The sequence below is a fragment of the Macrobrachium nipponense genome, chromosome 2 (genome assembly GCF_015104395.2).
Source record: "Macrobrachium nipponense isolate FS-2020 chromosome 2, ASM1510439v2, whole genome shotgun sequence".
Lineage (NCBI taxonomy): Eukaryota > Metazoa > Arthropoda > Malacostraca > Decapoda > Palaemonidae > Macrobrachium > Macrobrachium nipponense.
The window spans coordinates 97,485,251-97,508,372 of NC_087201.1; the positions used below are offsets into that span (position 1 = coordinate 97,485,251).

The 23,122-nt window shown below is 39.8% G+C and overlaps 2 protein-coding genes across 5 annotated transcripts in view; one reads left to right on the forward strand and one right to left on the reverse strand.

The window, feature by feature from the left end:
- LOC135220821 (DDB1- and CUL4-associated factor 13-like) overlaps nt 1-7,040 on the forward strand; it is a 111,449-nt gene extending 104,409 nt beyond the window's left edge. For both annotated transcript variants that reach the window (XM_064258362.1, XM_064258360.1), the window contains exon 9: nt 6,812-7,040. In XM_064258362.1, the coding sequence (XP_064114432.1) occupies nt 6,812-6,929 (118 nt within the window). In that variant the 3' untranslated portion in view covers nt 6,930-7,040. The remainder of the gene's footprint in view (nt 1-6,811) is intronic.
- A 724-nt stretch (nt 7,041-7,764) lies between these two features.
- LOC135220824 (vitamin K epoxide reductase complex subunit 1-like protein 1) lies at nt 7,765-22,481 on the reverse strand. Of its 3 annotated transcripts, none has more exons than XM_064258367.1 (4): nt 22,411-22,481; nt 22,042-22,259; nt 13,094-13,203; nt 7,765-8,146 (listed from the first exon to the last, which is right to left on the reverse strand). In XM_064258367.1, the coding sequence occupies exons 2-4, from the start codon at nt 22,227-22,229 to the stop codon at nt 7,935-7,937; spliced, it is 510 nt and encodes a 169-aa protein (XP_064114437.1). In that variant the 5' UTR covers nt 22,230-22,259; nt 22,411-22,481; the 3' UTR covers nt 7,765-7,934. The 3 variants fall into 3 exon arrangements, with proteins under 3 accessions (XP_064114437.1, XP_064114436.1, XP_064114435.1); XM_064258366.1 differs by having other exon boundaries at nt 22,407-22,475; XM_064258365.1 differs by having other exon boundaries at nt 22,042-22,451.
- Between the last annotated feature and the right edge of the window lie 641 nt (nt 22,482-23,122).

A 23,122-nucleotide genomic window follows, 5' to 3' on the forward strand; every position in this document is an offset into this window, starting at 1 on the left:
TGGCGCATTACTAGCAACATCACACTAAGCTTTTATTTATTCATATTCCTTCCTTAGTCATTTGAGTGTGAGTTAGAAGGCAGTTAATTTATGGTATGGTAGCTTGGTATCAGTAAATGGTGCTAAACACACAAATAAACTCCGACATCAGCATTCATTTTTGAGTACACAATATTCTTTTAGCAGAGGCATGTAGGACATGCAAGTCGGTTTTATATGGAGATTTTACTGTCATAAAGTCAGTGTATACAAATCAAGATGGGCACTTTTTAGAAGGTTCTAACTCTAGATATCTGAGCAAAACTTCAGTCTTAATCAATTTTTGTGTAAATAATGACTGTGTACAAGTTCAGAAAAGATGTTTCCTTGATAAATGCAAATTTTAGATTTTACAGAGAATTACTGTCTCCTAGTCCCTTTATGGGAGCTGTTTTGTAGTGTTTATGTGCCGAGGTTGAGGAATAAAAAATTATGTAGGACTTGTTGCTTCTTTCAAGAGTATGTCTGTCAGCTAACTATTGTACTGCAATTTGTATCCCTAAGGCATTTAAGAGGTTTGCATTTGTAAAATGGAAAAATAAGACTTACGTACTTTAAAGGTAATTGTATGTTTCCTAGGTATACAAACCACAGTGTTTTATGTGGGAGTATTCTTCAGCACAAACTGGAGTTGGGTGTTGAAACCTTGTTAATCAAAAGGATAGTTAATAGGTGGAGATGGGAGGTGAGTGGAGGAGTATACTTCACTTACCAACTATCATGCTCACTTTTCCTTTAATGTTAGGGACTAAGGAGGGCATCTGAAGTGGAATCGAGGCATATAATGGTGTGGTTTGTATACCTATGGAAAATAAAAGTTATTTGTTCCTACAGTAATAAAAACCTCCCACCAGCCTAGTGAAATGGTTGGCATGGTTGGCAAGAGTGAGAGAACCCTGGATCCAAGTGCCTGACAATACTAAATGGAACTCGTGTCAGGAAAAATTTTGAGAATCATAACATCTCTCATAAGAGGCTTCATGTCAGAAAGCACTTCAGTTCTCTCACAAGGGGAATCCCCCAAGAAGTCACACTCCTTCAGTCACCATTGAGAGGGAAGGTGGAGACACCCATGAGGAACCAGCTTCTTCTGGGATGACCTGCCGATAACATGTTGGTTACTTCTGTTTGGACAGGGAAGGCGGGCCTATGCTCCTGAACTTGTCTACTTGTTGATCTGGTGGAAACTCCCTTGCCACTGTCTTGTTTATGAGCATGAGTTAACCCTTAAAGGACAGATTGCTCCTCAGGTGTTGTAATAACAGGTTTGGGGTGGTGGACGGATTGATCCTGTAGATAAACAATATTACTTGCCATCGATTTTGAAAGAATCAGGTGGGAAAGAGGTGCCAAATCTTCTATACCCCCCTAAATTCGCTAATGGCAACTTTTACACTAGCTAATATCACGTCTGGCTTCCTAGGACTTCAGTTCTGCTTCTGACTTGAAGGGAGAATGTACTGCGTTTATGTCTCGCTTGACATCTTTTTGTAAATTTGCTCATAACTATACAAAGGGGTTGCTGTCAGTTTTTGTTATTGTCTTTTACAATAGTGTATCAGTTGTAAGTGTATTTTTGCAAAGAAAAGTGCAAAGAAATACTAGAAAAAACATGTATAAATAATATATAAAAAAAGACATTCAAATAAAAAAAAAGTTTCTGAATTTTCCTTCTCTGTAAATTTATATAAAATATTTTTCAACAAATATGCTAAGAATGTTACTATTATTTTTATTTCTTATCTGTTTTGATATTGTGTGAGCAATAATTATAATTTTACATAATAAAATCATTATTTATTAGAAAAAACATCAGTTGGTAAAATTCACGATTGTCTTGTAAAAGATGCCTCACAAATGGTTGTGAATAGTCATTTTCAACTTAATGTGGAAGGTAGGGAAAATTTTTTAGAATTTTTTTTCTTTCACCATGTGCATTTGCACATCTTCCTCTTTCCATTGATGTATTTTTTCAAAAATTTGCTGACCTCGAAGTTTTGCCAGCATGGGGTGCTGCATATAGATTTATGACCCTGGCTCCTAAGGGATAAGGGATTTGCCTGGGTGAAAGATTTGACTTCTCCAAATTTAGCACGATACCTAAGCAGCGATGAAATTGGAGTAGACAATCTCTGTCTTGGATTAGCTTTACTCAAGAACTTGCAATGACTTGCCAATTTTTTAGGTATCTCAAGATGCTATTCCGTGAGGATAAGACTAGGGCAGTTGATAGGCTGAAGCAAAGAACCTTGAATTGGTAGACAATTTCTCCTGAGCCTGGAAGAACAGGGCTGATAGGGCCGCTTCCTTTTCAGTGGTATTCTTGGTTGGAGATGGTGAAGGTTGACGACCTTTGTGCTATTGCACCTTGAGGTCTCTTAGGTGACATGTAGAATTAGATTGGAGTCTTTGTGTGGAAGTGCGAGCACAAGAAGGACCAGACATTTCGTGATGGCTTGACATACAACTGTCTAATTATGGCATGATCTATGCCTGTCGACTGTAGTGTCCAGCTGTTCCTTAGGGAAGAGAGATGCAGAGCTTAAGATAGTATCTCTATTCCGTAAGGCTAATATGGAATCTGTACCAACAAATTTTGCGACTGAAAAGGGTGGCATGTTGGCCCACATATTAGCTGTTAAGTGGGCCATGTAAGAAATCATATTACCATATTGCAAAAACCTAAAGAAAGTGGCACTCTCTTCAGTGTTTCCCATGGAACTGGAAGAGATCTGAGCTGTTGTTGCCCATAAATCAAGCCATGAAGCAGCCTGGAAAGCTGACAAAGCAGTTGATTTTAAGGCAATTACTTCCTGATGAGTGAAAGATGGGCCCTCTGGTTTAAAGGCAATCACCTCCTGATGCTTTAATTTGGTCTAAATAAATGCCAGAGCCTAAACAAACCAGGTCTTGATTAAGTTGTCTTGGTTGCAAGGAAACCTTGGAGAATGCATAAAAAGTCTATGTTGATGTAGTGGTGGAGGAGGTAGCTTAAAGGTACTATAGGAGTGGGGCAAGTTGTCTCAACCGGAGATAAGAATTCAGATCGCTAAGAATGAAAGCAGCATGCTTTTATTCGTAGCACCTGAAGTTTGATCAGAGGAGGTAGCCAGAGTTTCAGCTGGGTTGTTACACCCACGAATAAGCTCGACAGCCTCAGCGTAGGTAGTCATATGGAGGAGTAATAATGGTAGTTTAAATTTGACGTCTTTGAGGGTTGCATAGAGAGAGAGAGAGAGAGAGAGAGAGAGAGAGCGCAAAATTGGTGGAGGTATAAATAGGAGTGGTTTGGTGGCAGGCGTAAGCTTGCGAGTTGTCTGTTGTGGCGATTGCCCAGTATATTAGTGGCAGTAGTGTTACAAGAGTCATAAGAAGTTAGGAAGTCAGTGAAGTCAGGTACTAAACAGTTATTTTTTTTGGCAGCAGTTTTGTCCATTGAGGGTCAGTAATATTGTGTGATTTTGGTGTTGTAAAGTTGTTGTACTTGTGTCTGTCTAGTTGTGGTGAAGTTGAAAAGGTTGGTTGTGCGTTTTGGTGTTTGAGTTGGAGGTTTGTTATTCTGGGTTGGAGTCGGCGTACGATTTGTCGTGTTGGTTGTGAGATGTGTGTTGGTGGGTGTTGGGGTGTTGTTAACAAAAAAAAAAAAAATTGTTGTTGTTGCATGGTTTTGGTGTTTGTCTGTCTTGAGTAGTGAGATTCGAGATGTTGGTGTTTGTTTGCGGGGTGATTGGGGTGTTGTTGCATGGTTTTGGTGTTTGTCTGTCTTGAGTATTGAGATTCTCGGCTGTGGTTGTGTCTTGACTAGCCTAGCCTAGCTATATCCAGCAGACGGCACAGCCTAGCCCTGAGTATCTAGAGTCTGAGGTGAGTACCTGTGTTTGTGTTTAGTGTGTTCTGTTTTTCGGTAAGCAAATTGTCCTGCGTGTAAAAAGTAACGTAAAGGGGAAAATGGGGCTGTGGGAAAATTTGTCGGCCAGTATGATTAAAGTAACTGTGGGAAGTTTGCTTGCTTTGTTGCTTTGCATGATCCTGCCACAGTCATGAACTCTTGATGATTTGTATCTTCTACTTCCAAGCCACAAGAATCATGGTCTGGCCTGTCATCAGAGTCATAGGGAGGTAGAATGTCATTATTCACCACTGGAGTATAAGCTTGTTTGGTTCCCAGGACTTTCTTGCAGGTTTGTAGATCAGTAGAACGAGGAGAAATCTTGTGCTGATCCTGCCCATGAGGATGGGAGCGAGAACTACGATGAGTAGATGAATGTCTTTGATCAGTTGAGCAGCGGAGTAGGGCTTTTGTTACTAGAAGCATGATCATGGCTGTATGATGTGCTGTCATTACTTGAAGCATGGTTATGCTGTGTGATCGAGAGCGTTGGTTACATTCACAGCAGTGTGAGCGAGCATACCAATTGCCATCCATCCTACGAGAATGTGAACGTGAATGAGAGCGAGGATTAACGGGAAGGTCTCTGTCCTGAGAATGTTGATTCGCAAATCGACTTGTTAATTACAAGGAGTTACAAGGATTAGGACATCTCAAAGACTTGTTAGTCCATCTGAGGAGACAGCGTATGCTCACTTATCACTAGGAGTAGGTTTTACTGTACATTCACAGTGTTCTAATGATTTTTTCTAGCTTTCTTTTAAACTCTTCCAAACTGTTGCTGTTTACAACTTCTGTTGTCAGTTTATTCCATGTGACATATCTGGTATGTGAAGAAATTCCCACAATGAGATGTGTTGTATCTCTTCATCTCTAATTTCCATCCATTATTTCTTGTCTGGTTTTTGTTTTAAAGTAAATAGGTTACTGTCTACTTTTGTTGTTGCCTTTCAGTATTTTGAATGATTCTATTAATTGTCCTTGCAGTCATCGTGTGTCTAAGCCATACATGTTCAAGAGCCTTATATTTCCTAAGGACTTGGGGACATTCGATTCCTGGATGGGATGAAGAGATAGACAGAAATCAGACATTTCGTGTGAAGAAGACTAATCAGACTTGAGAGAGTGGCATGAGCCGGGCGAGAATCTGGTTCTAAGGCAGGAGAGACATGGCCATGCACTGCGAGGGGAGCACGGCTTTGCAAAGAAGTAGGAACAGGAACAACAGGGAAGTGCTTGGATGTGCAAGTATCACCTGAAGGAGAGGAGGAGAGAAGACCCAGAGATAGCCTGTGACTCTTCTTGCTTAAGAGGACAGATTAAAACGAAAATGAGGAAGGAGATCTGCGATGTCTTCTTGGATATTGTGGCTTGACACTGCCATACTTCTCAAGAAACATACCTTCGACTTTGTCAAAGAGAATCTGGACGAGATTCGGAGAGAGCAGACTTAGATGGCCTAGGAAGGGAAGTTGACAGACAAGTCATAGATGGAGACGACTGTAGCTAGACATGGGGAGAGCTGTTGTATGTTGAGCTGGCATTACCAAGACTGAAGATCAGGAAACTGTCTTGGTGGATGTCACTGGGATGTGAGATGACATGCAGCGACAAAAAAAAAGTCTGGAAAAGGTTGGAACCCCTGATAGATCTAGGAACACACTCACATCTCCCATTGAAAAGGCTGTACAAGAGGGAGCTGCTTCCTCCCTCACAGGGATCCTCCCACACTCCCAAGGTGGCATAATCAATTTCCTGTTTTTCTTCCTCTTAATATCAGTTCCTCGTTGGTTGAGGCAATTACATGCTCTACTACTGAGCTCAGGGTTCAGGTTCAATTCCCTGCTCTGCCAGTAGAGAATCAGAGGAATTTATTTCTGATGACAGAAATTCATTTATTGTGGGTTGGATCCCACAACAAGCTGTAGGTCCCATTGCTAAGTAACCAATTGGTTCCTAGAAATTCATTTCTCGATGTGGTTTGGATCCCACAAAAAGCTGTAGGCCCCGTTGCCAAGTAACTAATTGGTTCCTAGCCACATAAAAATATCTAATCCTTTGGGCCAGCCCTAGGAGTGCTGTTAATCAGCTCAGTGGTCTGGTAAAACTAAGATATACTTTTTTCCTTTGAATATCAAATGTCTTACATTGCTCAGGAGGCCAAAGACAACACTAGGAACAAGGATTACTTACACTGCAAACGTTAGCTCTGCACTTGCTAAAAAGTGGAATGGGGATCTGATGTCAAAGAAGACAGCAACAAGAACAAGGGTTGTTACCAGCCCAAGGACATTGTCTCTGATGCCTGGAAGGCTTAACTGAATCACAGATTTGTATTTCGGTAATTGTAAGAAATAGACAACACAATATCACTAGAAAATCATGCAACAAAAAAGAAAGAAAATTCCAGAATGCTGAGGTGTAATGCAGGCAGAAAGTGTAAACTAACCGGCTTGTAGCGAGAGAGAGAGAGAGAGCACAGTACTGTCTGGCTACAAAGGCGTTTAGAGAGAAACTGGTTTGATGATGCGTAGTGGAGTTAAGGCAGGTCACGCAGCTTCCACTTACTCCCATATTGGCTGACTCATGTTGCCACCAATTCCTTGTGTTATCTTTAACAGGACTCTAGCTAGCGATAGAGAATTTATCCCAATGTTTTGACCAAGGTTTGTTCCCCATATGAACAATTATGACTTCTTTAACAGGACTCTAGCTAGTGATCGAGAATTTATCCCAATGTTTTGACCAAAATCAGTGTGTTCTGTAATGTGGCTTTACCACTTTTGGGCCTAATGTGCTTTTCACCAGTTTGAAGGTATTCAGTGTTAAATTTCTTTTGAATTTACATTGAAGTTAAGTTATTAATATTTTTATATTTTACAGGGAAGACAACAGACGTCGTCATTCCAAACCTGGGAGAGTTCCTCATGTACCGGCTACTCAGAAAGTTGTTGTAGGGCTCCAGGATGAGGAGCCAGAGGCTGGACCATCAATGGAATAAATGTTAAAAGCTTATATTAAAAAAACAAACAGGAACATACATTTTCCAGTTTCTATTTAATTTGGTATATTTGTACCTTATCTACTTCAATATATTTTATTTTTGAAAAATATGTTTTACTTGCTTATTTTCTTATGCCTTGATGCCTAGTTAACACTTTAGGATCCTAATGACCACCTCATTCCAACATACAAAAAATTTTAAGTGTTGGACATAAAAAATTTGCACCACACTCTCCTCAGTCCTTTGCAGCCCATGTTTGTGGTCTGTGGTACATTCAGGCATGCAGCACCATTCTTTATAATATTTTAAGAAATGCAATAATTAGTAAGAATTCTGATAACCGATAATACGCAAAAACTACCACAAGATAGTCTATCACAAGTCCCTCAAATTACAGTATAATGCTCTGTCTAGAACAAACTTTTCTTCAATAAAATTAAGTTTGTATTTGAAAAGCAATGCATCAAAGATATTAAAAGTTAGACACAACTGAATCACTTGAAAAAAATTATTCCAAACACAGAATTTAGGTAGTTATTAGTGGTCTGCTCTTCCAAAAATAAAGATTGTGACCAATTAGAAGCTTCTGATGTTGTTATAAGAAGAAAAAAATCATACCTGTTAAATGTAATCCATAGGGCCACACTAAATTTTGACTGGCTCCTAAACACAGGATTTACTCTACTCAAATTAATGTTCCCACAGTTTCACTTATTACCTCCAATGAATACACGAAATTAAAAAATTAATAATGTACTGCTGTTTTATACTCTACTGAGAACTACTCAACATGAAAATAAAACACTTAATAAACGTGAAAATAAAACAGTCCTTGTGCATAAGCATTTACTGTATACAAAATATTATAGCCACACCCATACATTGTCTATGATGTTATTTTAAAAATATATCCATAATAACTACCAAACACCCATTCATCAACTTTGTTAATTGTACCAAATGTTAAGGAATCCCCCTTATGGAAAAGAAACAACTCCCATATCATTTAGCTTTTTTCCTCAAGCTCTGCAGCACTGTAACCTTTCTGAACCCGCATACTGTTAGTAACAAATTGACTATATAAGTACTGACACACACAACACAGAAATCATGAAGGACAAAATACAGTAAATATGCCAAGTACAAACTCATGAAATTGGAGAAAAACAACAATATCTTCTGCACTTTTGCTGCCCTCAAGTTTTTCACTTCACCTGAAAAAATAAAAAACAAACATTGCAATGCACTATCTACTTTTCAAAATACACTACATCACAACCTGAGCATCCAGGAGAGGGTAATAACAAAACTAGAAATATCAAGTTTTAAAATACTGGATTTGATTTTTTTTAGTACATGTTCATCACTGTAAGGTAGCTTTTAATATGTGCCAAACTATTTTCCAGGATGCTCCAAAAAAAATCTAACTAGTCATCTGCACATCTGGGATTTAACTGTAGTAAAGGCATTCCAAATGCTGTGCAACTTTACTGTAAGAGAGAAGGGGGTTGGGAGGGCCAAAATTATTCAGTGAGGGAGGTTTGTATTTGGTGGAAACACTCTTGCCAGTTAATTAGCAGCTGTAAAAGCAAGGACCTCCAGAGTCAGTGAACTTCTTGACTAAAGTATCTGGTAGTACAAAAGTGCTGGAATTAATTAGGGGTGATGAAACAGACTAGTAGTTCATTATTATTAATGTTAAGGCTTGTTTAAATTTTTATAAATTAGGATAAATCAAAACAGAGGATGATAATCCACAAATTTTGTCCATATATTGCACAACCATATACCTTACAGTTATGTGTCATGCAAGTGTGACAGTGTTATAAGAGAAATAACGATCTCCCTCAAGTAGCTGACAATATCTGTCCTTCAGCAGTAACATTAAAACGTGTTAAAATACTCCTGAGTCAGATCTCTGGCAAAATAAAACAAATGCTACAGAGAAAGATGAAATTAAATATGGAATTAACATCTATATTTACTTGCAAGGACTTTTTATGATCACTACCCTTCATACTGCCTGCAACTCAATATCATTATCAACTTAATATAACTTTTCAAATCCAGCATCATAATGTTAATAGTGATCTTACATGTAACACAACTATGACCCCACTCATGTTAAAAGGAATTATTTCCCATAGGCAAATCCTAAAAGTTCTCACAAAGCACGTGTGGATCTTCCTTACTCATCCTGATACTTACTGGCAAGGAAATATGACAAATGAAGGAGTAGGCTGAAAATGTAATAAATCTGTAGAGATGTTGGTCACAAAGCCTAGGACATGAATGGCCCAAACTGTTCCCATTCTTGGCAGGAAATTGCAAGTAGCTCACTTAAATGCTTTACAAATGCTAATGCCACTAAAAACAGTTCTGAGAAAAAGATTCTTCAGCTTGGCTTCATTGGACAGGCTGGGTGCCGTACTACCCGAGACAAGTTCCACAGTGGAGGCTTAAAAATCTTGGGAGGGACTTCCCTCTCAAAGACCAGACATTTTACAAGAAATGTAAGAAATCCATTCCTTACAGAACAGTGGTAAGTGGATCAAGGCCTTTCATACTACACCACCAGGAAAAGATGTATCACGTGGATTGGTATAATCTTATGACAGATTTCTGACCTGGGTTGGAGATTATTTACGAGTACTGTAATACTTCATATGTCCTCCACATGTGGAAGCTAAGCAAACACAAGTTCTGGTGTGACCAAGTTTTTTCCAACCTGGAAGTGGTATCAGAAGGTTCATCAAAGAATTTCAGTGTCTGCTGAGGCCAAAGCAGGGCTGTCAGTATCACCTGCACATTGTTGGACTAGCATCACTTGTTCAGCACTGGTTTCCAGATAGTTCCAGATTATCAAATAAGCATCACTTGACCAAGCCACCAGGTCTGCAAGAGAAGAACAATAATCTGGAAGCTTGTGGTTCAGGAGAGTTGCAAAGAAATCAACTGAGTTACATTTTAAGAACTGAAACTATCTGAAGATAGCAAAGAATGTGTGAATTTGAGCTACGTCTTATCAAAACCATTAGCTTTGCATTCCACTGGGAACCATAAGTGGGGCTCTCTTATGAGCAGGAGTACAGTTAATCAAAACAAACCCTGATTAGTAGGTAAATCTGGGTGAGAAGAATCTGTTTCCTTTAATGAAGAGAGAACCAACATTATTGGTGTATGAGCATGGAAGGGGAAAAAATAAAAAGGTGGCTTTAAATTGACACCTTAGAGGGACCACTGTAACCTTGAAGTGCAGATGGCAAGGTGGGAGTTGTTCTGGAAGTGATGGGTTTGTGATGATAACATACCTTAATGTAACCTTTTTCTTGTGATGATAACATACCTTAATGTAACCTTTTTCTATGTAAAATACTTTACAACTACAGTGGAACCTTGGTTTTCGTACATAATCTGTTCTGGAAACTCCAACAAAAAAAGAAACTATAAAAACCGAAACCGTAATTTCCATTAGGAATAATGTAAATGCAATTAATGAGTTCTAGACCCCCAAAAATATTAACAAAAATTACATTCTATAGGGAATAGACAGTTTTACATACAGAAAACAATGAGAAATGACTAATGAAATGAATAAATGAACATTTAACATCACTCTTACCTTTGTGGAAAACACTTGTTAGCTATGGAAGATGGACAGAAGGGGAGAGGTTGGTTATTGTTTGGAAGGGGAACCTCCCTCCAAATGGACTTCAGGTACTATCAAGGACCTATCTGGGGTTACTTCTTGTTTTTTACTGGTACTATGACTACCTTGAGAGTTACTGAACCCCTGTTGCACAACATAACTGTTCAATGACATTTGTTTTTGGCATTTTAAAATTTGCCTAAAGTTAAACATGGCATTGTTATTAAAGCATTTGTAGGAATTTTCTCACCGAGATCGGTATGCAACTTCCTCCAACACTTTGCTACAAGTTCTACAATTTCTTTCTTAAATTCTATAGTGTTTCTCGCCTTTTTTAAAGAAGAGCTAGCACTTGGAACTTTCTTTGGCCCCCATGATGGCTTATTTAGTAGTTGCACTCGAATAAAAAAGCACAATAACGACAAAAAGAAAAGCAGAATGGGTCACGAAAAATGATGGGATGCTTTGTTTGGCACTTATATGGGATCCAGTCAAGCGCTGGGCCCTGGATGGAGCATTTCCAAGTGTAAGAAAACCGAGGAAACTTACTTTAACCAAGACCAAATTTTGTAGAAAAAAGATCTACAAAAACAGAGGTTTGACTTTACCCTATTATATTTTCCTCTAGACTTTTCATATGTGATAGAGTATAAATATTCAACAAACTCTTTCTCAGCAGAATATTTAGCTCACATGGGTAAAATTGAAAATAGTAAAGCTAAAAATGATAATGCCGTCAGGTAAAACTGTACTTTATCAATATTTCTTGTCTATATGGATCAGTTATGAGTTGATTCTGGATAATTAAAAAGCTAAGCTTCATAACTCTACATAAGAGAAAATGCTTTAATCCTCCAACGCCTGATACCCCGATGCGGTGGAGGAGGCTGCGACGCAGGGAAGATGACACCTCTCCTTCCTTAGACACCCTCTTAGCAGGAGAAGAGGGAGGAGATGCATCACGCTTGGTCACAGCCCTCTCAGCAGAGAGGGCAGCAAACCTAGCCTCTAAAATAGAGCCCAATCTCTTGAGAACTGCCTGACAGAAAGCCTCGGATGGATCCGAGAGAGGACGCAGACATCATAGTTGGGAGAGGATACGTCATGGGAGCAAACAATGACAACACAGGAGCAAGAGGTCGCGCAACAGTCCCAAACGACGACACTGACGTAGCTGGGAGTGATGTCACCAAAGAAACTGGGAGTGACGTCATGACCTCCCCCTGACTCGAGCTAGCGGCTGGCCTCACTGGAGGAGCGATAACATGATACAATACAAGATGGCTGACCATGGGCACCAATGTAGAGAAGGCCAGGGGGGGGGGAGCCTCCATGAAATGCATCAAAAACCCCTCCAAGGAGGGAGAACCCCATAGACCAAGTGATGCTCAGAGCACAGACACTAGCATCATGGGGTGTGACTGAGGGAGAAGACGTAATATCTAGGCAAGGAGAAGAAAACCCTTCCAAAGAAGGAAGTCGAAACTCTGCGATGCTCCCTCTTACTATAAAATAACTTCCACTGTGATCTAGGCCACGCACAACATTCCGGGCAGGGATTCATCACTGTGCAGAAATTAGAACAGCACCCTCTGCAAGTTGAATGGGGGTCTGCAACAGATGAAGCCAGGAAACGAGAACAGGGGAAACCTTGAACACCCATGTACATATACTGATGAGGCCATGAAGATGCAGAGGAAGCCATACTGACACATACACACACAGACTACAAATAAGAGCAAAATACGGGCAAAACAACCAGCTTGGACGGAGAGTAAGCAACCGCGTTACTCCCCAAGGCGGTTAAGAAAAAGACTAACGTGATTGTGTGGGGTGCGTGGTCTTTGACCAGCTTTCACCCAATATGCACACATGTTGCCAGATTGCCCAGATTCCTTGCTTTACAATCTCTGATTGTTTAACCAGTTTCAGCTGGGCACTTGAAAATTTTCCTATTAAGCCTGAAGGTTTGTTTCGCATATGAACAACATAATAGTACTGTATATGCAGCTTTAAAAATAAATACATTACCAATCTATTACTGTTACTGAACAAAATATCATAAACTACAGCATACCAATTTCAGTTACATAATGTACTTATAAATCTTATTGTACATAACAGACAAATTAACATGACATTTTATATAACAAAATAAAACAGAAAACAGCAACCCAACTTAAAACTAGTGAGCCAACCACCAATGAAGCTTGGTCATTACAGATGCCATTTCTGGTGAGAGGGAGAACCTTTCCCATGGCAAAGAATTCCTACCTAGTTCACCCTGAGTTTGGCTCGGATATAAATATATATTACTTATACATTAGACTCATTAGCACTCTGGCACAAACAAAATAAAAGGTTCATGATGTGTATAGATTCAGAAATTGATTTTTACTTCTGACTAAAACCGGTTGGAAATGCAACAACAAAAAATCTATGCAAATTCTGTCATGTACGTAATAATTATTTAAAAATGTCTGAACAGCCCAAAAGATGTTGTGCAACTCACCTAATATAATGATCAGTAAGTAGAATAGAATTCCAGGAATACTGTTAGGCTGATTCAAGATGTGGCCATGACCAAGGAGTTCTCCAATAATGCCAAAACCACGACCATACCTGCAACAAAAATGATAAATTTTTAATCACTTTGTATTTTTCATAACTAACAAACGTGAGGTCTTAACATTAGGATATACGTGTACTAGCACCAGCTGGACAACTGGTAGAATTAATAAAAAAAACTTGTGATCCAGGGACTATTGGCATCTTTACCTGGTCACGGGGCATTGGTTTGTTTGTTTGTATGGTGCTTTTACGTTGCATGGAACCAGTGGTTATTCAGCAACGGGACCAACAGCTTTACGTGACTTCCGAACCACGTCGAGAGTGAACTTCTATCACCAGAAGTACACATCTCTCGCTCCTCAATGGAATGGCCGAGAATCGAACCTGCGACCACTGAGGTGGAACGCCAACACCATACCAACCACGCCACTGAGGCACTTCACGGGGCATTGGTAGTTCCCTCAATGCCCTGGGCATCCTGTGACCTAACAGTTACTCTTCCAACCCAGTTTAGACTGTTAGAGGGATGGTTCAAGGTGGGCCTTTATATGTTAAGACCTCAGGTTTGTTAGTTATGAAAAATACAAACTGATTAAAAATTTGTCACTTGTTCATATATGAAACAAACCTTCGGTCTTAACATTAGGATAGACTTACTTATTGGTGGAAGGTAAGTATCTTTAACTGACTCGGTGTTTGCCATCTTCATCCATTTCCAAATAACCATATTCTAAGACAATGGACTACAACCTTAGAACCAAAGATATATGAGAATCTATTGGTTTCCCACTCTGGGTTTTTTATACAATACCGTTGATTAGTGCATTGCAGAAGATGGCAAGCTATCTGTTCTAGTAAGAAACTCCCTGCTACCAAGAGGAGTGTGTTGCTACTGAAAAGCATCTTATGCTCTTCATTACCTTGACAGTATGGCTGTCTCATTCACCCGTATCTAGTCCATTCCAGCTTATGACGGTACTCTCTCTCTTACTGCCTGTAGGTAAAGTAGATAGAAAATGTAGAACAGAAGCAAGACCAGTCATCTCATTCAATCTACTTTCATACCTTCATCTTAGACTAGACACTAACTGACATGCCAGGGGTACTGGATGAGCAGCCACCACCCAACCCAAGGAAAAAGTGTCCAAGGATCTATGGGCAATGTCTTTTAAATAAAAGGAAGTGAAAGTTGTTTGGCGTTGGTTTCAAAATCCTCCCCACAGACATATTTTTCTTGAATGCCAAAGAAGCGCTCAGGCCCCTGATGTCATGAGTTCTAGTTCTCCCAAGATTATTTGAGACTCCAGCTTCTGTCAAATATGCATTCCTGATCGTTTCTCTCAACCAAAACGATATTGTATTCCTGGACACTTCCTTCTTGGTCCATCCTGTACTCACAAAAGGCCTTCGGCACCCCGGTCTGAGATGCAGAGTTTTTTTTATGTAAGCTCGTAGTACTCTGACAGGACATAACAGCATTTCTTCAGGGTCATCATCCACAAATTCTCCCACAGAAGGTATCAAAAAGGAGGCAAATCTGTCATCTACTACTGATGGGTTTTGAGTTTTGGCAACAAATTCTGGAATAAATTCAAAGACCATAGACTTCCAACCTCTGGAATGCTTCACCACATATGACAGACCATGTAGCTCCCCTACCCTTTTGGTCGGGGCCAGAGCCAACAGTACCATAGTTAAATCCCAATTTGGAGCTTTTAGTTCCTTCAGGGAACAGGACTGCTCAAAGCTCTTCATTAACATAGCCACTTCCCATGAAGAGGAAATGTCCACACCTTTCATTCGCAGAACTGAAGCTAGTGCAGCCCAGTATCCCTTTATGACAGATACAGACAGATGTTTTTCTGTTCTGAGATATATCAGAAAATCCGTTAACTGCTGAATAGTGGTTGCGAGTGGAGAAAGACTCCCTCTACAACACCAATCACAACCATTTTCCCTGGTGCACAGCTGTCAATGACCTTCTGATATATCCTGTCATCTGTGATGCAGCCTTCTGAGAAAAGTCTCTAGCTTGCAGGAGGTACTTGACAATCTCCACCCGTGAAGTGATAGGGACTGCACCGACTGGTGGTACCTCTCCACAGTAGGTTGTTCCAGGGAGGTAATTCTCTCAGAACATCTATTAGAAGTTCCAACAGGTCTGAAAACCATTCTGCCTTCGGCCACAATGGGGCTACCAGAGTCATCTTGAGGTTCTGAGACTGCATCACCTTCTTCAGAACCTGACGGATTAAGCAAAACAGAGGTAATGCATATATGTCTAGATTGTCCCATGGGTGTTATAGAGCATCTTCTGCTACTGCTTCTGTGTCCAGGACTACTTAACAATGTACCTCCAACTTTTTGTTGTACTTTGTTGAGAACAGGCCTACGATTGACCTTTCCCACAAGATGAACATTCTATCTACCACTTCCTGATGTAAGGACCACTCTGTTCCCAGAATCTGGTCCCTGCAGCTCAATTTGTTGGCTACTTCATTTCTTTTCCATGGAATATATCTGGCCCTGATGTCTACTGTAAAGTTCTGTACAGCCCACTGATGAAGTTGAATTTCATCAGGTGTAACTGACGAGATACCAGACCCCCTTGCTTGTTTACATAGGGCATTACTGTGGTGCTGTCTGACATCACTACCACTGATTGTTCCTTTGTTCTCTCTCAGAACTACTGTAGTACTAGAAAAGCTGCTTTTAACTCTAGCACATTTATATGGAGCTCCCTGTTTCTGTGATTCCACTTCCCCGAAATCATCAGTTTCTCCATGTATGCGCCCCAACCTTCGAACGACTCATCTGAGAACAGCAGGAGATCCAAAGAGGGTTGCTGAAGGGGAACTCCCACTGTCAGATTGCCACTTCAACCACCACAGTAGGTCTTTCCTCGCCTCTGTCGACAAGGAAATGTGCTCGTATGGGTGATCTACAGTTGGAGATCAAAACTCTTTCATCCTCCACTGTAAGGACCGAAGATGCAGTCTCCCATGTGGCACCAGCTTCTCCAAGGAACTTAGGATTCCTAGGACTACTTGTCACTGCTTTGCTGGTTGTGTTTGTTTCCCTATTAAGTCTTTCACTACTTGTTTGCATTTCTCTACCCTCTGTCTGAAGGGAAAGCTTTGGCCTTTACTGTGTCTATGATCATGCCTAGATACACCAGACTCTGACTGGGGTCCAAACTAGACTTCTCCTGATTTATCAGAATGTCTAGGCTGTGACAAAACTGTAGAAGGATATCCCTGTCCTGAAGTAACTTTTCCCAGGACCTTGTTATCACCAACCAGTCATCAAGGTAACTTATTAACCTGACCCCCTGAGCATGCACCCATGTTGACACGAGAGTAAATACTCTTGTAAATACTTGGGGATATGTCAGTCCAAAGCACAGGACTCTGAATTGGAAAACCTTCCCTGCAAGACTGAAGCAGAGAAATTTCATGGAAGATTGATGGATTGGGATCTGGAAGTATGCATCTTTCAAGTCTATTGTCAGCATAAAATCCTTGTCCCCGATTGCTGCTAAAACTGTCCTTGGAGTCTCCATTTTGAATCTCGTTTTCCTTATGAACAGATTCAATGATGGCAGGCCTATAACTGTCCTCCAATCTCCATTGGCCTTGGGGACAAGGAAATTACATCTATAAAACCCACTTGAAGGAAGTGTTACTTGCTCTACAGCTTCCTTCCCCATCATCTTCTTCACTTCTTTGTGCAGGAAAAGGAATTTCTGAAATTCCTGAGTGTAAGAGAGGTGTGGTAATAGTTGTTCTGTCAGGGGTGGAGCAAAGTTGAAAGGAATCAGATATCCGACTTGTACATCCACCACCCACTGCTCTGCTCCGAATTTCTACAACACCCTCCGATGATTCGCCAGGCATCTCCCCCACTGGTATGATTGAGTGGTGAGAGGCGCCCATGCTATCGTCTTGAACCTCTCCCTCTGCCCCTAATATCCATTCCTCTATTGGGCTGACGAGCTAACTTCTTTGGAGAAGAGGATCTTGTTGATCTAGGGAGGGATTATGTCTCCCTGGTCTCTTTTGTGGCATTTGTTAATGCTGTCTTACCTCACTAGAATTAGCATGGCTTCCAGATGTTTTACTAACTGCCTGTTGGACTAATCTGTCATTAGTATCCATCCTTCCTCTACCAATAGCAGCTTCTAGTATACCTTTTGTCAACAGCAATTGCGACTAAGATATCCCCATTCCATATTGCTAATAGGGAATCCAAATCTATAGTATGGCTTAATCTAGCCAATGCTGTATCTCTCCTCATCAACAGGATATTAGCCCTTAAATTGGCACTCAAACTTGTCAAGTACGAAATTGCTTTTGAACCAGATTGAAGCATAAACATTACCTCATCTACTATTCTCCTTGTTGACTCTGAGGATGTAATTCTAGCTACTGCTATTGACCAAAGGTCTAACGAAGAAGCAGTCTGAAAGAGAAGCAGCTGGTGCTTCTAATGTAGCAGCTTCCTGACAAGTCACCTGATCCAAGGTTAATCCAGGTTTAAACCTTACCACATCTGGGTTGATTTGTCTTGATAATAATGGAACAACAGGTGTCGCATAATATTTCCTTATGTCTCAGTAATTGCGGGGGAATGAAATTGGATGATCTATTTGATCTTAAAGAATTATCCCTTCCAGAAATCTGTGCATTAACATGTTGTCACACAGACTCTGCATGACTTGAGCATGGTAATTCATACAACACCTTAGTATCCTTTTTCAGTCCTAATAGCACATCAATTCCCGTAGGAGCTATACTGGAAGGGGTTTCAGACCTCTGTGAGAGGTTATTGAATTAACAAATGAAGTCAATCACCTCTGCATATGAAACCAGAAACTCCTGATTCTCCCCTTCCTCCAATTTCAAAGTACTATTCTGTTCGATTGCAGACACTGTTAGTTCACTCCTTTCCACTGATAAACGTCCGTGTGATTCATGGACGTCCGACCCTGTGACTGCAGCATCTTTGTTCTCTGACGGCCGTTGTTGGCTCGATCTTGAATAGCCACCAGGAGAACGCGACCGCCTAAATGTTTCCATGCTTGCAAATCTGGAGCGAGAACCCCGTCTATTCCTCCAAGATGACGGCTCTTGTGAAGTAGAACTAACCTCCTCTCTGTTTCTATTGCTGTTCTCAATGGTCATTGGGCTATCATTCCACAGGGTCATCTGGGAAGTTGACCTTGATCTTCTGGTGTCAAGGCAAACAGCTCCTTCCATCGGTGTATCTGGAGGGGTTACCAACTCTTTATTATTTGACCTTTTAATGGGAGCTTTTTCATCCTTTCTTCTTATTTTAAAAGGCCTTACAAGAGAAACTGGTATATGTTTTCCATTCTTTGCTGATTGATGTCCACTCACTGTTGATTTCCTCAACGGTTTTCACCTCACCATTGGCATCATTGTCTCAGCTTGTTCCATTCTAGTGGCCGTCAAACCTTTCGGCCGTGCCGACAAATGTAAATGAAGGCGGTCATTGTCGTTACCTTTGCCAGCCACTGCCTTCTTCACTTTGTTTTTGACAGGGATGTGACAGTCCTGGCTCGAAGATGAAGTCTGAGTTTAATCTTCTCCTCTTGCCATGAGGATCAGTCATGAAGTCCCTTATCCTCCAACGCTTGACTGGTGCACACAGTCATCGAGCTTTGTAATGATATCGAACTAGAAGAAGATGGAGAAGACGATGATGATTCACGTCTTTTCCTTCTGTCTTTCTTATCTATTTTCTCTTCTAAAGCTGCTTGCCATTTCTTCATAATAGCGTGTTACTGAGTCTGAAAGCATATTCGTATCTGGAGGCAACGAGGATGTGAGAGTGGCAGTAGGTTGTGACGTCATGGTGACTGCTATGTCAGTTTGTAACATCACTGATGGCGTTGGTTGTGACATCACCACGCTTGATGGGAGACACTGAGTGGCTACTGCTGGTATCCCTGCGTGCGCTGCAAAACTCTTTCCAAAATTCAGCATCGCCAGAAACATTGGCGCCGTTTTCCTTGGCATAGAGCTCATCCCCATAAATTGCAGGCCAGGTGGATGCAGGACACTCATAGTCAAAGGCCCCGGAGGGAAGTGTGACATCATATAGTGAGATAACAATCCCTCCAAGGTTGGTACGCCTGATAGGCCTAACGCCGACCACATTCCTTCCACCCTCTGCACATCAGGGGCTGAAACCTAGGACAAAGATGGAGATACTACCCCCGTTCCTGTCGGGAATGAAGGATTGTACTAATTACTATGTACAAAATTTCCCAAAACTACCTCCTGGTGTTTCCAATAACGAATCATTAGGAGAAACTGAAGAAACATATGGAGCAGTCTGATGTACAGCCAATACAAAAGAAGCTGAAGATATTTGATCATCCAAAGATGGTGGCATCTCCTATCTTTTGTACTGACCTTTCCCATAAAACTTCTTCCATTGTTCCACTGACCTACCACGACAAATGGAAAAAGGATTGGTAATGGTACATATGTTTTCTCAGAAACTGCTACATGTTGGGTGAGGATCTGTAGACACCGACGTTAAGAATCTTGAACAGGGAAAACCACCAACTCCAGAACATTTCCTTTACCTTTTGCGAGATCCCAAAGAAAGTTCCGTTGGCGAGGCAAAATTCTCCATTATCTCACAACTTACACAAACCTGGCAGATCACATCCACACTGAGATCACCCAGAGAAAGATAGCAGGGAAAGCTATGAAAATAAATGGGCAAACTAAACCGGCTTTAGAGATAGAGAGTAATCACATCCTCTCTCAAAGGTGGTAGGAAAGTAATTGATAGGTCACGGGATGCCTATGGCATTGTGGGAACTACCAATGCCCTGTGACCGGGTACAGATGCCAATAGTCCTTGGATCACACAAGTTTTTTTATCAATTCTACCGGTTGTCCACCTGGCTCATACATTTTAATGATACAGAACTTAAGAGTTATGCCAGCCCTATGAGTTAGGAGTTTTACCTTGGTGGTCTGGTTAAACCACAAACACTAATAATAATTAGGTACTCTTAAATGTTGGAACTAGAAACCCTCAATTATTCATTAATAACAATGTGCTGCAAACTAAAATATAAATAGATGCTCTTAATATTGAACAACATTTGAATAGAAAATATTTTTCAGATTCAACATAAATGCAGAAGCTCTTGAAATCTCTATAGCAGAGTTTTTTCTTGCCAGATAGCACTACATTACAAAGCTTCCATAAAATAATATTGGCATAAATATGTTCTAAATATTTAAAACACTTTATTTTTAAAGTAGTATGATACTACTGTGTTTCATTTATCTTCAAATCAAGTACCCAATGATACTGTTTCCTCAATATTCAGGGATAAAGTAACCAATGACACTGTTTTCTCTATCTACAGAGATGACAAGGATAACATAGCTACAGTATTTCCCTTTCCCTTGTTACTTAAAAGATTTATAGTTCTAGCAAAAAGGCAATTTTTTATGATGAAACAATTTGAAATCTGGTAAAAGAAAATAAAAAATAAATGAAAACTATACAGAAAGTGTTTTACCACAAGCTAAAAGGACTAAATTACAATTTTAGTGACAACTGTATTTATCTGCAAGACAATTTTTTATGATTAAACAAATCTGATACCTGGTAAAAAAAAAAAAAAAAAGGATAAAAAAAATATAAAGAAAGAGGCTTTAACACAAGCTAAAAGGTCTAAATTACAATCTTGGTGACATCTTTCATTATTTTCAAGGAACCATTATATTTATAGATTCTTTAACTTCCAAACACATACAACAATCTAAATAACCCTGAAAACTAATTAAGGAAAACAATGATAATAATTAATTTACTTCAAAGCAAAATAAATTTCTGTAATCTAATCAATTAAAGATTCAAGAATACAATACACTGACTTTACATCTTTTTTAACATACTATCAAGAAAACAATAAAATAATTTTTGGTAAGACATATTAGACATATTAAAGCAAGACAATAATAAATAGGAAGTAATGGTTTACACAACAAAATAAGTCTACTATGCTAACTTAAACCCTTGCTTGAAATGCTAATCAGCTGAAAGAACAGCAACACACATTAAATTTCCAAAGCCTTTTTACTACCTATTAATGAATATATCAAAATCAGGACTTGTTATAAACTAAAATCTTTCTCTTAATACTTGGCCTACTATATCCCTCTGGGCAGTGCCTTTGATGGCAATAGTGGTAGCAGTTAAGGTACTCCCTGTGCAGTCCAGGTTACCACAAGAAGAGCAAGATTGGGCAGTGGACACATCTGGCTATGGTCTTAATTTGTGACTAGGGAGAAAAAACTTACTTCAAGAAGAAAGTAATGGTCTCGAGGTGGGTATTTCAACAGATGCAGTCCGCACGGACTGCAAGGAACGTAACCGCGGATACGACATCCACTAGGGATTGGGGCGTCCAATGTATTTCACCGTGTTTAGTACTGGCCCCTGGGGGTTACAGTCGTCCGAATAAACATTACTGAAAATTCTTGTTCAGTAGGTAAAACTGCATTGAAAAACCACAACTGCCATAGTCTAGGCCGCCGCAGATAAGTACCCTAGATCTACCTCGAGGTGTGGCTTCAACAGACGCTGGCTCTTGACTAATGTCTATCCTTCCTGGGTTACAGGACATGTTAAAGTACTTTTTCGGGAAGGTGGTGGCGCTATGGTAGAGGTCAGCCATTTGGCATTTTACCCTAATGTTACACAAAAGGTGATAAAATTTTTTTTAGCTTTAACAGTCTCTATTGGATAGAGGGGATCAAAGAGAGGGGGGAAGGGGAACACCTATTTTTCATTTGGCTGGCTGTAAACTACGGCAGGCCAGTACGTACTTACTTCGATGTGAATACTTTCGAACAGGACATGGATGGGCTGATATCACACATGGCTTGGTAATTCCCATCTGATTCCTTAGATACTTCCACGTACAAAGCATACATGGATAAAGCTATGCCGATACTCGACAATATCAGCATAAAGAGACGTAATCTCTTCACTTCTCTCACTGAATAATTTCGCCCCATTCTAGACACGGGATCTAGCCTAGGTACAGCCTGCGAGAAGAATAAAAATTGACTACAAATTTACAAGTACAACTACTTTAGAAATAATGCATAAGAACACGTCACTTTAAGCGTGGTAACAATTGGGTTTTGGTAGCTTGTGCTTGCGAGGGTTTTTGCTTAACTCAGCACGGGTACCTACGCTCTCCCATTGTTTACTTTGACAGATAGATTGACATTGCCGCTCTTTTCCTCCTGGTGTTGAAATTCAATGGCAACTAGAAACAGTCGGTCATTATATTAATAATAATTAATTATTATTATTATTATTATTATTATTATACAAATATTTAATATAATAATATACAGTTGAAGAAATCCACAATGTTGTGTGTAAATATAGTATATTAAAAATATATAAACACTTAACGCCTCTGTGGATTTTTTCACCATTTTAGTGTGACTGCTATCTACAATAACAAAAACATTATCCACAAATTCTAACGAATTCCCTTCGTCTCTCAGGAATGAAAATAAAGTACTGAAACTGTATCTTAACCAATTTTTTCGCCAGAAGAAACCATTGACTAATGCTGAATATGGACAGGGAGAACCATTTAAATCCTTGCCTTTACGAATGTCCTTTATTTTACCGTTGCAAATGCGCCAGGAAGCTTGCAATAGTTCATCATTGAAGAGTCCCTGAAATATTTGCTATGCAATATCATTATAAATAAATAAAATGTTTATGGTGTATTTTTAGTAAAGGAATCACTCCACATAATTTTATCTTTATTCAACACAAACATTTTTTAACAGTTGTTTATACCCGAAATAATCATGGAAACTTCACCACGTTTATACATAACTCATGATGAGATTGCACTTACATTAACCACTTAAGATATAGGGAC

Bases quoted from the DNA above. Each gene is read 5' to 3' on its own strand.
- LOC135220824 (XM_064258367.1), bottom strand. From the start codon at position 22,229: ATGGGGCGAAATTATTCAGTGAGAGAAGTGAAGAGATTACGTCTCTTT. The intron at 13,204-22,041 runs GTAAGTACGTAC...TTTTTGTTGCAG, and splicing joins TCGAAAGTATTCACATCGAA to GTATGGTCGTGGTTTTGGCA. The intron at 8,147-13,093 runs GTGAGTTGCACA...TTATTTTTTCAG, and splicing joins CTTACTGATCATTATATTAG to GTGAAGTGAAAAACTTGAGG.